Source organism: Geotrypetes seraphini, chromosome 1 (genome assembly GCF_902459505.1).
Source record: "Geotrypetes seraphini chromosome 1, aGeoSer1.1, whole genome shotgun sequence".
NCBI classification, from domain to species: domain Eukaryota; kingdom Metazoa; phylum Chordata; class Amphibia; order Gymnophiona; family Dermophiidae; genus Geotrypetes; species Geotrypetes seraphini.
The window spans coordinates 13,976,442-13,992,088 of record NC_047084.1 but is presented as its reverse complement, the minus strand read 5'-3'; the positions used below and the strand labels follow the sequence as shown (position 1 = coordinate 13,992,088).

Below are 15,647 nucleotides of genomic sequence, written 5' to 3'. Positions count from 1 at the left end.
CAGCAGATGGGACTCCGCCCAAACCATGAGCAGAGCCGCCTCCTGCGCCACCGGAGTGCTCTTGGTGCCCCCCTGCCGATTGACATAAGCCACCGCCGTGGCATTGTCCGACAGCACTCTGACCGACTTGCCCAGCAAAAGGGAGCGGAAAGCCAACAGCGCCAGACAGACCGCTCTGGTCTCCAACACGTTGATCGACCAGGCGGCCTCCTCCGCGGACCAGGTGCCCTGAGCTGAGTGACCCAAACACTGAGCCCCCCAACCCAGGAGACTCGCATCCGTCAGGAGCACCGTCCACTGTGGGAGATCCAGACCCACCCCCTGAACCAGGTGAGGGGTCCGGAGCCACCAGCGCAGACTGCAGCGCGCCAACCCCCGCAGGGGCACCGGAACATCCAAATCTTGCCTCTGGGGAGACCACCTCCGGAGCAGAGCATACTGAAGAGGACGCATGTGGGCCCGCGCCCACCTCACCACGTCCAGGGATGCCGCCATCGACCCCAAGACCTGGAGGAAATCTCACGCCCGAGGACACCGGGACTCCAAAAGCAGACGAATCTGCGATTGCAACTTGCTCACCCAGGCCTCTGGAAGGAAGACCTTCCCCAAGGAGGTGTCGAACAGAACCCCAAGGTACTCCAGGCGCTGAGCCGGGACCAACCGACTCTTGGAAAGGTTGACCACCCAGCCCAGCGACCGGAGAAACTCCACCACCCGAGCCGTAACCCGGGAGCTTTCCTGCAACGACTTTGCCCGAATCAACCAGTCGTCTAGGTAGGGGTGAACCAGGATGCCCTCCGACCGCAAGGCTGCCGCGACGACCACCATCACCTTGGTGAACGTCCGGGGAGCCGTGGCCAGACCAAAGGGAAGCGCACAGAACTGATAGTGCCGCCCCAAGATCGCAAAGCGCAGGAAGCGCTGATGAGAGTCCCGAATGGGAACATGCAAGTAGGCCTCCGTCAGATCGAGACAAGTGAGGAACTCCCCCGGCTGAACCGCCAGAATGACCGACCGCAGAGTTTCCATGCGGAAAGAAGGAATCTTGAGAGCCCTGTTGACCCCTTTCAAATAGAGGATGGGCCGAAAGGTCCCCTCCTTCTTGGGCACCACAAAGTAAATGGAGTACCTGCCGGTGCCCCACTCCGGAGGGGGCACCGGCACCACTGCCTTGAGATCCAGCAAGCGCTGCAGGGTCTGGCGAAAGGCCTGCGTCTTCCCCAGAGACTGACATGGAGAAGCTAGGAAAAGGTCCGGCAGAGAGCGGGCGAACTCTAGAGCATAACCGTCCCGCACCACCTCCAGGACCCACTGATCGGACGTGATCTCGGCCCACCTTGGGAAAAATTCTCGCAGCCGGGCCCCCACCGGAACCAAAGGGGGCGCCGGCAAGGAGTCATTGCGCAGGACGGGAAGCGGGGGAGCCGGCGGAGGGATTCCCTGCCCCCTGACGGGCCCCCCGAAAGGGCTGCATGCGCTGGAAGAACCGACCCCTGGAAAAACCCGGAGCCGGGAAAGAAGCAGCCCCACGCCCAGGGCGATACTTGCGAAATTCCCGCAAACGCCCCCGGGCCGCGCCACCCCGAGACGCAGGACGGGCACGGTCCTCAGGCAGACGGGGAACCTTAGAGTCCGTCAGAGTCTGAATCAACTTATCCAATTCCTCCCCGAACAAAAAAGACCCCCGAAAGGGAAATTTAGTAAGTTTAGCTTTGGACGCAGCATCCGCCGCCCAAGCGCGCAGCCACAAAATACGCCGCGCGGCCACTCCAAAGGCCATAGACTTAGCCGAAATTCGCACTAAGTCATAAAGAGCATCAGAGAGGAACGAGGCCGCCATCTCAATCTTCGCCACCTCCTGATCCACCAGAGACCAGTCATCCAACTCCCGATCCAGGACGCGCTCAGCCCACCGAAAAACGGCGCGAGCGACCAGCCCCCCACAGATAGCCGCCTGGACCCCAAAAGCCGAGACCTGAAAATTGAGCTTAAGGATATTCTCCAATTTGCGCTCCTCAGAGTCCCGCAAGACAGACCCGCCCTCAACAGGCACGGTATGCCGCTTAGAAATCGCCGAGACCACCGCGTCTACGACTGGCGATACTAAAGTAGCCCGATCCCCCTCTGGGATGGGATACAAACGAGCCATGCTACGAGCCAAACGAAACGGTGCCTCCGGCGTTTTCCAATGTTCCAGGATAATATCCCGAATATCCTGATGCATAGGAAAAGAGCGGGAAACGGAACGGATCCCCCGAAGCAGAGGGTCCCCCACCCGCGGAGTCTCCGGCGGCGCATCTTCAAAACGCAACACCGAAGAAACCTGTTGAATCAGGTCCGGCAGCTCATCTCTCTGAAAAAGGCGCACCACCGACGCCTCTTCGACGGAAGACGGGAAACCCGACAAGCCGCCGCCAGCGGCCGTCCCCTCAAGAGGGTCCTGAAACTCCTCCGACCAGTCCAGGTCCTCATCCAGACCGACACGCTCCTCCGACCATAAATCCTCGTCCCACGACACCCGCGGGCGCTTGGACGAGGGCTGCGGAGGAGGGGACGCCACAACCGACGAGAGAGGCAAAGCCGCAGGGAGCGCAGAGGAACCCCCACCCCCCGAAACCCCCTGCGCGCAACCGGGACCCCCAGCCGCCTGAAAATAGGCTCGGCACAAAGAAAAAAATAAATCAGGGGAAAAAACCCCCGAGGGTCCCAAGGGACTCCCTGCCACCGCAGGGGACCCAGCAGAAACCTGCCCCTGCTTTTCCAAAACAGGGGGAAGGTCACCTGAGGTGGAAGACAAGATGGAGGGGCCAGAGTGAGAAGATGGCGTCTTTCCCGCCAAAACAGCTCCCTCCATAGCCTGCAGCGGCTGAGAGACCTGAACAGTCTCAGCCGCTAAAGCAGGCAAGCCGGCATCAGCTGTCAAAAAATCAGCTGAGAGGGAATCCCCAAAAACCCGACCGTCGGCGGCCCGGGGAATCCCTCCGTGGGCGGATGGTGAAGACCGGGCTTCCCCACTGCTCTCTGCCGACTCGCGAGGCACCTTCAGCGGGGAGCTCTGGGCGCCTGCAGCCGCTGCCGACGGAGCTCCTCCACCGCACCGGCCTGAACACCGCTTGCACAGGCCGGCCGCGAGTGCCTCGCGTCTGGAGCACAATGAGCACTTTTTCCCTTTAGAAGTGCTCATTGCTCCATACGCGACCTAGCTATAAAAAAGTGCCGGTTAGTTGAAAAAATACAGTAAAATACAGTTTTCTTAAAGGGAAACAACCCTCCAGACCAGCACTACCTCTGGTTTTTTTTTACAGAACAGACTCCACAGGCTCTCGAAGCAATATGCCTTGCTTGATTTAGGGGGCAAGGCTTACTGCTGAGGCTCCTCTAAAAAAATATGGGGAGGTGGAGGAAGTGGGGGGAGGGACCCCGCTCGAGACCCGCCGGGTTTGACACCCCCGAGGTCGGACGAACCCCCAAACAGGGTCCGCCCAAGCTCCGTCCGGCTAAAAACAGGGACTATAGACCCCCTACACAAATTCCAACAGCCCTACCAAGGGAGATGGGTACAGATCACTCAACACCTGCTGGAGACTGAAAGAAGACTGAGGGAAATAGAGAAGGGAGTATATTATATACTGTCCCACAGTTTTGTTTTCAGTCTCCACCTGCTGGTCATGATTAGATATATACCCATTCGTAAAGTTAACCTCTACTGGTCTGGAGAGTGCTAAAGAAAAAAAAGTTAGCACATGAGCACTTACCAACATCTGTTTTATAGGCAGTAAAGGGGAAGGTGTATAACGTGGACCTCACGGATCTTAACCATTCGTCCTCAAAAATCTTAATATATTAACAGCTGAGGTTTCATATTTCATGTCTGCAGGTCTGCGTTTCAGCCCCTTATTTCACCGCTGTATCTGTTGCCGTTTCTGACCCCATGAATCTGTGCTGACAGTCTTTTATTAATAATACAGTGGTACCTTGGATTACGAGCATAATCCGTTCCAGGAGCATGCTCGTAATCCAAAATGCTTGTTTATCAAAGCGAGTTTCCCCATAGGAAATAATGGAAACTCGCTTTGATGCGTTCCCCACCCCCCCCCATGAGAACCGGCATTGCTCCCCCCGAAGGCCCCCCCCGCCCGACGCAATTGGGCACCTCCCCCCGCCGCTTCTTACCCTCATCTGGGCACCGGCATGTCCTGTGCTTGGTGCCGGAAGATCGGCCTCCTCTTCTGCTGGGCCTTGAGCATCTGCGCATGCTCAAAGTCTGCGAGTTCACGTTCTGAACGTGAACTCGTAGGCCTTCAGCATGCTCAGATGCTCAAGGCCCAGCAGAAGATGAGGGCGATCTTCGAGCACCAGCACAGGACATGCCGGTGCCCAATCGCGTCGGGGTGTGCCGGATCGGGGGGAGGGTGCCAGATTGCGGGGGAGGGCACTCGTAAATCGAGCCATGCTCGGTTTCCAAGGCACCGATTTTGCAACTGTTTTGTTCATCTTGCAAAACATTCGCAAACCGGTGCACTCGTAAACCGAGGTACCACTGTAATTAATTTGAGGAAACACTTCAGCTAAGGGAGGTCTGCGTTTTACCCCCGAGCTGCAGCAGGAAAATGTATTCTGGCTTGGTTTAAGCAGGTCTTGAACCCAGATCAGTAGGCCCAAGACAACGGCCCTAACCTCTAGGCTACTTTCATAACTTGTGAAATAGCAAAGTTTTGCCATAGTCTCAGCATAGGTCATGGCTCTGACAGACCTCCATGACGGACCCTAATGCTTCTCCCTCCCTATGCTGAGACTAAAAGTGGTAAAACATTTGCCCTGAGGTCCGTGCCACTTTTAGTCTCAGCATAGGGAGGGAGAAGTATTAGAGTCCGTCAGAGCTAAAGTGTCATGGAGGTCTGTCAGAGCCATGACCTATGCTGAGATTAAAAGTAGCAAAACTCTGCTATTTCACAAGCCCACTGGGAGATGCGCAGTAGTATTCCTCTAGCCAAGGACTGCGACTCCAGCCACCGGTACGGGCTGCTCCATGCCATGCCTTACCATAGCAACAGGAGGTCCATGGCATCTCGATTGCAGAGACCACCTTTAAAGGAGTGAATCATGAAGAGGGCGCAAGTGTGCTTTTGCCCAGGGAACCACATCTGTTGTAGCTAACATAAATCCCAGCAGTTGAAGAAACTGACAAGCTATGGGGGGGCCTGCAAATCTCCTGAATTTATCTCATGAGCTTCATTTTGCATGTTTCCAAGAGGAAGACCCTGTTCTGTGACATCTCAAAATGGAATCCCAGGTATTCCAGGGACTGAGTCAGGGTCAAGTGACTCGTCCTGGTGTTGACTACCCAACCCATGTCTGTAGGAGCTGGAACACTTGATCCACTGCTGGTGCTCCCTCTTCACTCAAGGGTGCTTTTTATGAACCAATCATCCATGTAACGATGCACCTGAATTCCCGTCTTGCAGAGGTGCGCTGCTACTACTACCATCATCTCCGTAAAGATTTGTGGTGCTGTTGCTAGGTCAAAGGGAAGAGGAGATAACTAGAAATGCTTGCCCAGAAAATGGAAACTCAAGAACTTTCTGTGAGCCAGAAAGATGGGAATATGCAAGTATATCTCTGTTAGAGGCAAGGTATTCTCCTGGCGTAACCGAGGCAATGACCAACCACACAGTTTCCACACACAAGCGGGTGATCCTAAGGGCTGCATTCACCGACTGTAGATCCAGAATCGATCTCTAGTCTTCTGAGTCTCTTTTGGACAAGATGAAGTATACCAGGGGTCTCAAAGTCCCTCCTTGAGGGCCGCAATCCAGTCGGGTTTTCAGGATTTCCCCAATGAATATGCATGAGATCTATGTGCATGCACTGCTTTCAATGCATATTCATTGGGGAAATCCTGAAAACCCGATTGGATTGCAGCCCTCAAGGAGGGAATTTGAGATCCCTGAAGTATACTGAGTATCTCCCCAAGTCCCATTCCCTTTGCAGTACAGGTTCTATGGCTTCTAGAGCAATGCGCCTCTGAACCATCACCCATACTGGGCCACCTTTTCCGGTTTCCCTACAAAGAAGTGAGAAAGAGGACCAGGAGGGGCTAGTAGAATTCTAGCTTGTACCCCTTCCAAAGGACTTCCAGCACCCACTGATCTGAAAAGATCTGTGTCCAAGACTGTCAATATTCTGCCAGCCTGCCTCCCACCCTCAGGTGAATGGCCATTGTCCTGACATCATTGCTGTTTTCTGGAAGCCACGGAGGAACGGGATCCAGACGTTTGGGGACACCTGGTGCTCCCAAACCTTTGTTTTTGGCCCTTGAATGTCCCTCTGATGCACTTGCTCTGCTTGCAGATTAGACCCATCTAATTCCAGGTCCAGCTCTTCTGGAAGTCAGGTCTCACCCAGCTCCCAAAGCTCTTTGTCCTTTATAGACTCAGGCAAACCAATAACTCTTATGTTGTTGTGCCTTCCTCTATTCTCCTTGTCATCCATCTTGGTGAGTAGCTGCTTCCACTGTGATTCAAGTGACATGACTCAAGTTGCACATCTTCTTGCCTTGAAATTCTGTCATGTGTGCTGGAGACACGACACATGGGTTTCCAAACTTCTCTTAATGTCATCTATGAGAGTTTAGACAGCTTGTCATTGAGAATCTCAGCCATGTGATTGGTGATCTCCTTTATGATCACCTCACGAAGTGAACCACTGGCAAAGTAGTCTCCATAAAGGAACACAAGTTCCAAAGCCATCTTGCTTGCAGCAGCTTTAGTGCAATCCTTGCAGGTTTGCAGCATTCCCACAGGCATACCACTGCACCAGTGCAAAAAGCAGAGAAATAAAGAGCACAATCTCTGATTCACCTGCAACAAGAGGAAACAGTGCAGGTAGGCAGTTAATTGCTCAGAAGAGTAAAAAGTAGACATTAATCAGGCCAGGATATAGGTTGCCCCCTCCCCCCCATTTTTAAATTAAATCTCTTTTTGAAGGAAAATGGCAGAATTAATTATTTAAGTTGCAGAGCAATCAATTTAATGTTGATCTGGGATTTTTTGGATTATTTATTGTATGTTTTACTATTTGTACCCTGCCTAGAATTTTAGGTAATGTAATGCTCTCTCACAGCATTACACTAGCATTTAACATATTTAACACTAGCAGAACACACAAACTTAGTGGTACAAAAATGCTTTTTTACACTGTGGAAATTAAGAACCATAAAAAAATATTTTTATCCTTTATCGTTCAGACTAGAGAATGACACGGGGAGCGATCCCCGCAGGGAGCCGCGGCGTGGCTGTGGTTTGGCTGCGGGTTATGGAGACTCCATAGCCAAATCGCCGCAGACAGGGGGACAAAAGTTTTCACCGCCCGCAAAAACGGTGAAAAGATTTATCCCCGCAGGCAAATGTATCCCCTTCTTTGTACCGCTATTTACCTTGTCTTCACCGTGTGTCTTTGGTTCGGGACCGGGTGTCAGATTTTTTCCGGCGGCCATGTTTGTCTCCGCCATGTGGTCTGTCTCCTCCAACTCTCTCTACCCGACTTGCACGTTGCCGCATTGACTCCGCCCCCTAATATACAGGCTCTTCATTGGTCAGTTCTTTTTGCTGGATTGGATTCACTTTTCACTCATTTCACTGGGAGGAGCTGAAAGCCTGAAAACTTCCTCAGGTACAAGTAAGTGTTCTCCCCGGCTGATTTAGATGACCGCCCAGCTAATCCTGCTCCTTCCCGGGCTGACTCGCGCCGAAAATTTTGTTTGACGCCTGCCTATTTTTTTTTTTTTTTGCCAGCATGCTTTTACTTGCTTCGGGCCTTCCTCGTTGCCGGGACCTGCCTACTTTCTGTTTCCGCGAAGGCAGGACTCGGCAGCGAGGAAGGCCCGAAGCAAGTAAAAGCAGCAAGTTGTAAGCTTCCCTCCGGGCCGGGGCTCTATCGTGTGCGTGCCGGCTTCCCTTCTCTTCCCCCCCCCCCCCGGGACACTACTTCTGGTTTCGGAGGGAAGAGAAGGGAAGCCAGCACGCACACAATAGAGCCCCGGAGGGAAGCTTACAACTTGCTGCTTTTACTTGCTTCGGGCCTTCCTCGCTGCCGGATCCTGCCTTCGCGGAAACAGAAAGTAGGCAGGTCCCGGCAACGAGGAAGGCCCGAAGCAAGTAAAAGCAGCAAGTGTAGTGGTATACCATTTGAGAAAAAAAAAAAAACGCCCGGACATCGGACCTGATTCTGCTTGCTCTCGCCACGGACCCGGACCGACACAGACCTCAGATTTTTAAGGCGGTACGGATTTAGATCCGCGAGGTCCGTCAGGTCCGCGTTTTACCCCTTCCCCAACCTTGGTGCTTATTGTGGTCAGCCTGGAAGAATGAAATAAAAAAAGTTCAAGTTTAGTCAAGCTGTGATTTGAATTTTATAGGCTTTTTTTTTTTTTTCATCTTTTAACTGGCAGGCAGAAGAATGCTCCATTTATTAATCTTGCAAAGTCTGATACAGGAAAAGCTAGAAGTGCATCAGGATTTAAGGAGCTTGGGGTGTGCAAATCTATTTAATGCAGAGATTACAGTAAAACAAAATCACTTTTCTATTTCACTGCAGCTCTATGAGGTTCTTTTGCCCTTAGCTATAGTCAAATGATGGATAGGAATATGTTTATTTCATTTAAGTTAAGGGAAAACAATATTTTTTCTGAGTATCCTTTAAATAATGGTTCACAAATTAATTCAGCCTGTTTTAAGACTGGGTTTTGTTTTTCATATTATTGCTTCTGTTTTTATAATCCTTAAAAAATAAGGGGCAATTTTCCAAGTGGGTTCTTCCTCGTAGGCACCCTGAGACTGTACAGGGAACGCCTATTCTATAACAGTGAATGGGCTCCCAGGTTCCATTACAGAATGGTAGCATATAGCCTTAGATTCAGGCGCCTTACAGTTAAAGCAGCCATAGAGCATGTCCACTTGTGGGAGAAATGATTTTATTTTCGGTTTATTGATCAAAATGTGTCTGTTTTGAGAATTTATATCTGCTGTCTATATTTTGCACGATGGCCCCCTTTTACTAAATCGCAATAGCGGTTTTTAGCACAGGGAGCCTATGAGCATCGAAAGCAGTGCAGGGCATTCAGCGCATCTCCCTGTGCTAAAAGCTGCTATTGCGATTTAGTAAAAGGGGAGGGGGTATATTTGTCTATTTTTGTATAGTTGTTCCTGAGGTGACATTGCATAAAATCCTCTTTGACCTCTTTGCCTTGACCTCTTTGAAAACCTGCGGAATATATATGGGGTGGGGGAAGATTAGTGATAGAAAAATTGTATGAAAAATTACTATTTTCAATTTAGTGATCAAAATGTGTCAGTTTTGAGAATTTATATCAGTTATCTATATTTTGCATTATATTTGTCTATTTTTCTATAGTTGTTTCTGAAGTGACATTGCATATTTTAGTCATCTGTCTTGACCTCTTTGAAAAATGAAACAAATATTAATTAATATTTTCTCTGCATACAGTGTGCTTTGTGTTTCTTTTAATTTTGTGGTTACCATAATGAATTAATATTATATACAGTAGTGTACATGAAAAATGAATGGAAGAAATTGCATTACAATTAGTACTATTTACTATTATGATGGGGATGGGGGTCAGGGGTGTGCATTCCAGCTACCAGCACATCTTCAGAGAGGGCATTCTCTATTGCAGGAAGGACTGTGGAAGAAAGGAGAACTAGACTGAATCCAAAGATTGTAGATGATTTGTTGTTCATCCACGGGTTAAAAAATAAGGACAATTAAAAGTACAGGTTGTGTTTTGTTTTTGTATAGTTAACTAAGTTGTAAAGTTGTAAAGAATGTTTCCTTTATACGTTAATAAAGATAAGTATATAAAATCATACCTGTTTGAGGCTTTTATGCATGCTGCGGTGACGGTGACGGGGCGGTGAATGGGATGGCAGTGGCGGTGACGGGGCGGTGAAAGGGATGGCGGTGACGGTGACGGGGCGGTGAAGGGAATGGCGGTGACGGGGCGGTGCAGAGGATAGTCGGCCGGGGACGGGGCGGTGATGGGGACAAATTTTTTCCCCATGTCATTCTCTAGTTCAGACTATTGGTGCAGGCATTAATTTTATCTATTTTAGACTATTGTAACATCATCTATTTAGGAGCACCCAAAAAATTCTAAGGAAATTAAGGATAATTCAGAACACAGATGTTCGATTGATTTTTATTTTAAAAAAGAACGACCATATTAGTCCATATTATCGTTTACTTCATTGGCTGCCTTTGGAGGCAAGAGTATTTTTCAAATTTTCCTGTATCTGCTTTAAGCTGTTATCGAGATTATCTCCAGTTTATCTTTTTCCTCATTTTGTGTTGCATAGACCATCAAGAGAAACTAGAAACTTCTGCTTATTTGGTTATCCAAAAATTAATGGGTGTAGATATAAGACCTTCTTAGATAGGACCCTAGCATTTCAAGCTGGCAGGCAACAATCTTGGTTAGGTAAATGTATTCAGCAAGCTATGTTATTCTATTGCAGTTTTCGGAAATTAAGACCACTTTGTTCGATAAGTTTATTACTTAGTGAGTTTTATTATTGAAATTCTATTTTACAAATATTTGTTGTTGTTTTTTACTGTATTATTGTATTTTGTTGATTGTCCAGCTCTTTTTAGTGTAAACCATCTAGAACTTTTGGTTATAAAGAATATAAAAGAATAAAGTTATTATTATTATTTAGCTTCTTCAGACTCTTTATCAAACTGCAGCATAGAGGAGCTGGGGAGAGAAAGACTTGGCACCACCGAGTGCAACCCCAGATCCAGAGCCTCCAACCATCTCTACTAACGCACAGTTACCCACTGGGTCAGGAGTTAGCTGAGAAGCACCAACCAGGAGATGCACATTCTATTCACTAAAGACAGACAAAATACTGAACATTCTTTGGCTGTATGGTACCCTTAAGAGGTGAATCACATAGAAAGAAAGTTCTATTTCCATCCACTTGTTCCATCCACCTGACAAGACATAAGGAAGGTAGGTTTGCTATATGTATGCTGAGTTAGGATTTTTTATTTATAGAAGCATTTATTAAAACCCAGAAGTGTTTCAACACTTCAACAAAGCAGTCTACAACAATGGAAAGATTTATGTTGCTATTACACAGATAACAAGAGAATCGGAACTTTTTTTGGTACAATAACTTCCATGGAGAAAGTGTGCTAGTTATGATCTGCACTTGCTTGGGAAGGGGGTGAATGCAGAGCATGTTAACATTTATTTTATAGAACTGCCATATTGTATTAGTCCAAAGGTCCTTGAGAGGTCATGTATGCAGTCTGTCACCTATGTGAGCATTGTCTATCTGGTGTGTCCTGAATGAAAAGGAGGTTGAAAATCACTGCCCTAATGGTATTTCAGAAATATGAAGTAGTAGCAGCAGTAGTACAGCTCCATTAACAAATGTCAAACATTGTTTCACAGCAGCAAGCGAGCTGCCAAGATATTTATATAGCACTTTTCTGAAGTCTCAGCAAGTCTGTGTCAAATATCTTGAGAGTATAACCTATTTCTATAGAACATAACTTACTTTTTATTTCTTCTAGTAACTGTGACATTGCTTCACAATTGTCCTTCATTTCAAGACATTCTTTTAAATAGCTGTAAAAGCATAGAAAAGGATTTACATTTAATGTAAGATTATTTTCAATACAACTAATGAAATACATAGTAAGGAGATTTATCAAGTTATTGTATTGCATGAAAATTCTTCAAGAAGCATGATTAATGGTTAGTTTTTCACTAAAAAATAAATATCAAATAGCAGTGAGCTATTTTATTTTATATTACAGCGAATGTGATCAAGTATAAGAACATAAGAATAGCTTTACTGGGTCAGACCAACGATCCATTAAGCCCAGCAGCCCGTTCACACGGTGGCCAATCCAGGTCACCAGCACCTGGCCAAAACCCAGAGTATTGAGGATAAAGCAGTGATAACTAAATAGGAAGTTCAGTAACATGGGTAACTGAGATCTTTAGCCTAACCTTTACACCACAGTTCTTCAACCGCCGGTCCGCAGAAAATTCCTGCCGGTCCGCGCAGGACCGGTGAGATGGACGCCGTTAAATTTTCTGCCCCGGTGGTGTTCGGAAATCTTCTGTTCCTCCCAGCCTCGGGCGATCAAGACAGGCTGCCGATGTCGGGCATTCCCTCTGTGAGTCTCGCCTATGCGGAAACAGGAAGTTGAAACAAAATAGGCGGGACTCAGAGAGGAAAGATCCCGATATCGGCAGCCTGTCTTGATCGCTGCCTCTGCCGAGTCGCAGAAGAGGGCCGCGGGGAAAGTGCAGGCAGAGAGGAGATGGTCAGCGTGCGCGGGGAGGTCAGCGTGTCAATTGGGGCCATCAGCAGCGTTTATGCTGAGAGTCTGCCCATATGCAGGATGCGGCGGGTAGGGGCCTCCGGCTTGTCTTGGGCGGCAGGGCCTGCGGTGCAAAGCTGTTTTTGCCGGCTTGGGGGGGGTGGGGGCGGGTTGCGAATGTGCAGGGCACAGCAGGAGTAAGATCGTGGGGAGCCTTCAACAGTGGCTGTCTTCTCTCCTAGCAGCTCTGTACTTACCAGGGCAGTGATTCACTTTGGCAACTTCCTCTTTCCTCAGAGGCAGCAACGGACCCAAGGCTGCCTAAGGAAATCACTGCTGCAGGCAAGTACTGAGAGCTGCTGGAAGGAGAGGAAGCCACTGTTGGAGGCTGGGAAGCTGATGGATAAAGGGAGAGCTGCTACTGCACCTGGAGGGAGGTAGAAAGAGAGATGCTGCTGGGAGGGGAAGAGGGAAAGGGATGGGAAGAGACCTACTGTTGGATAGGGGGGAGGAGGGAAGGGAGAAGGAAAAAAGGAAGGAAACAGCTGGCAGGGAGATTAGAGGAGGGAAAGGGGAGAGACAGGAATGATAAAGTAGAGAGAGATTGATGCTGGAAAGGGGGTCAGCAGAGAAATGAGAGGGATAAAGATGCTAGATCTGGTGTAGGAGAGATAAAAATGAAGAAAGCAGTGAAGCTGGAATGAATGATGTAAAAAGGAGAGAGGAGGCACAGGCTGGATGGAAAGGGGAGAGGGGCATAGAAAGAAGTCAAGATACATATGGAAGGGGGAGATGCCAGACAGTGGATGGAACGGGCAGACGCTGGAAGGAAGAGTGGAAAGAAGATGAAAGCAGAGACCACAAAAGGTAGAAAAAAATCATTTTATTTCTGTTTTGTCATTACAATATATCAGATTTGAAATATATATCCTGCTAGAGACATAAAGCACAGTTACTTACCGTAACAGGTGTTATCCAGGGACAGCAGGCAGATATTCTTAACGCATGGGTGACGTCACCGACGGAGCCCCGGTACGGACCTTTTTAACTAGAAAGTTCTAGTTGGCCGCACCGCGCATGCGCGAGTGCCTTCCCGCCCGACGGAGAAGAGCGTGGTCCCCAGTTAAGCCAGCTAAGAAGCCAACCCGGGGAGAAGGGTGGGACGTAAGAATATCTGCCTGCTGTCCCTGGATAACACCTGTTACGGTAAGTAACTGTGCTTTATCCCAGGACAAGCAGGCAGCATATTCTTAACACATGGGTGACCTCCAAGCTAACAGAGAGGGAGGAGGGATGGTTGGCCATTAGGAAAATAAATTTTGTAACACAGATTGGCCGAAGTGTCCATCCCGTCTGGAGAAGGCATCCAGACAGTAGTGAGTAGTGAACGTGTGAACTGAAGACCAAGTGGCAGCCTTGCAGATTTCCTCAATGGGCGTGGAACGGAGGAAAGCCACAGAAGCAGCCATAGCTCTGACCCTGTGGGCCGTGACAGCACCTTCCAGTGAGAGACCGGCCCGAGCATAACAGAACGCAATACAGGCAGCAAGCCAATTGGAAAGCGTCCGTTTAGAGACAGGACGACCTAGACGGTTAGGATCGAAGGTCAGAAAGAGCTGAGGGGACGAGCGGTGAGCCCTGGTACGGTCAAGGTAGTATGCAAGGGCACGCTTACAATCCAGCATGTGCAACGCCTGTTCCCCAGGAAGAGAATGGGGTTTAGGGAAAAAGACAGGCAACACAATGGACTAGTTGAGGTGAAAAGCCGAGACCACCTTGGGAAGGAATTTAGGATGGGTACGCAGAACCACCTTGTCATGGTGAAAAACAGTGAAAGGTGGGTCGGCAACCAGTGCATGCAGCTCACTAACCCTCCTGGCAGAGGTGATGGCAATGAGGAAAAGCACCTTCCATGTTAGAAGTTTGAGCGAAGTTGTGGCAAGAGGCTCAAAAGGGGGTTTCATGAGGGCTGATAAAACCACATTCAGGTCCCAGACGACAGGAGGAGGCTTCAGAGGTGGTTTGACATTGAAGAGGCCTCTCATGAACCGGGAAACCAGTGGATGAACCGTGAGAGGTTTTCCGAGGATAGGCTCATGAAACGCAGTGATGGCACTGAGGTGGACTCTGATTGAGGTAGACTTGAGGCCAGCGTCGGACAGAGAGAGCAAATAGTCCAGTACAGTTTCCACCGCTAATGAGGTGGGATCGTGATGACGCAGTAGACACCAAGAGGAGAACCTGGTCCACTTCTGATGGTAACAATTGGAGGGTGGCCGGTTTCCTGGAGGCATCCAAAATGCGACGGACAGGCTGAGACAGATTCTCTGGAGAGGTCAGCCCGAGAGAAACCAAGCTGTCAGGTGGAGCGAAGACAGATTGGGATGCAGTAGAGACTGACGTTGCTGCGTAAGTAGAGTAGGAAACACAGGAAGAGGAATGGGCTCCCTGGAGCTGAGTTGAAGCAGGAGGGAGAACCAGTGTTGGCAAGGCCACCGAGGAGCGATGAGAATTATGGTGGCCCTGTCCCTGCGGAGTTTGGATAACGTCCGCAACATCAGAGGTAGTGGAGGAAAGGCATAGAGGAACCGATCCATCCAGTCGAGCAGGAATGCATCTGGGGTCAGACGATGAGGAGAGAAGAGTCTGGAACAGAACTGGGGTAGCTGATGGTTGTGAGGCGCTGCAAAGAGGTCCACCTGCGGAGTGCCCCAGCGAGCAAAGATGGAGTGGAGTGTTGAAGGGTCCAGAGTCCACTCGTGAGGTTGAAGGATGCGGCTGAGATTGTCAGCCAGAGAGTTCTGTTCTCCCTGGATATAGACAGCCTTGAGGAAGAGATTGCGGGCCGTGGCCCAGGTCCAGATGCTGAGAGCCTCCTGACAAAGGAGGCGAGATCCGGTCCGCCTTGCTTGTTTATGTAGTACATGGCGACTTGATTGTCTGTGCACAGGAGAAGGACCTGAGGGCAGAGGAGGTGCTGGAAGGCCTTGAGAGCATAGAACATGGCTCTGAGTTCCAGGAAATTGATGTGATGTTGACGCTCCTGAGGGGTCCAGAGTCCCTGGGTGCGTAGATCTCCCAGGTGAGCTCCCCACGCTCATGGTGATCATGGAGTGAGGGGGTAGATGAAAGAGTAGACCCCTGGAAAGATTTGAGGAGTGCAACCACCATTGAAGAGTGCAACCACCATTGAAGAGATTGCTGAAGAGACGATGTCACAGAGATGGGATGAGAAAGAGGATCCGTGGTCTGTGATCATTGGTTGGCAAGAGTCCATTGAGGTGTCCTGA

At 49.4% G+C, this 15,647-nt stretch overlaps 1 protein-coding gene across 1 annotated transcript in view; it reads right to left on the bottom strand.

Annotated features, from left to right (window-relative positions):
- The window catches only part of CCNH (cyclin H), a 90,924-nt gene that overhangs the window by 21,138 nt on the left and 54,139 nt on the right, over positions 1-15,647 (bottom strand). Inside the window, exon 6 of the mRNA XM_033922415.1 lies at positions 11,583-11,653. Within this exon, the coding sequence (XP_033778306.1) occupies positions 11,583-11,653 (71 nt within the window). The remainder of the gene's footprint in view (positions 1-11,582; positions 11,654-15,647) is intronic.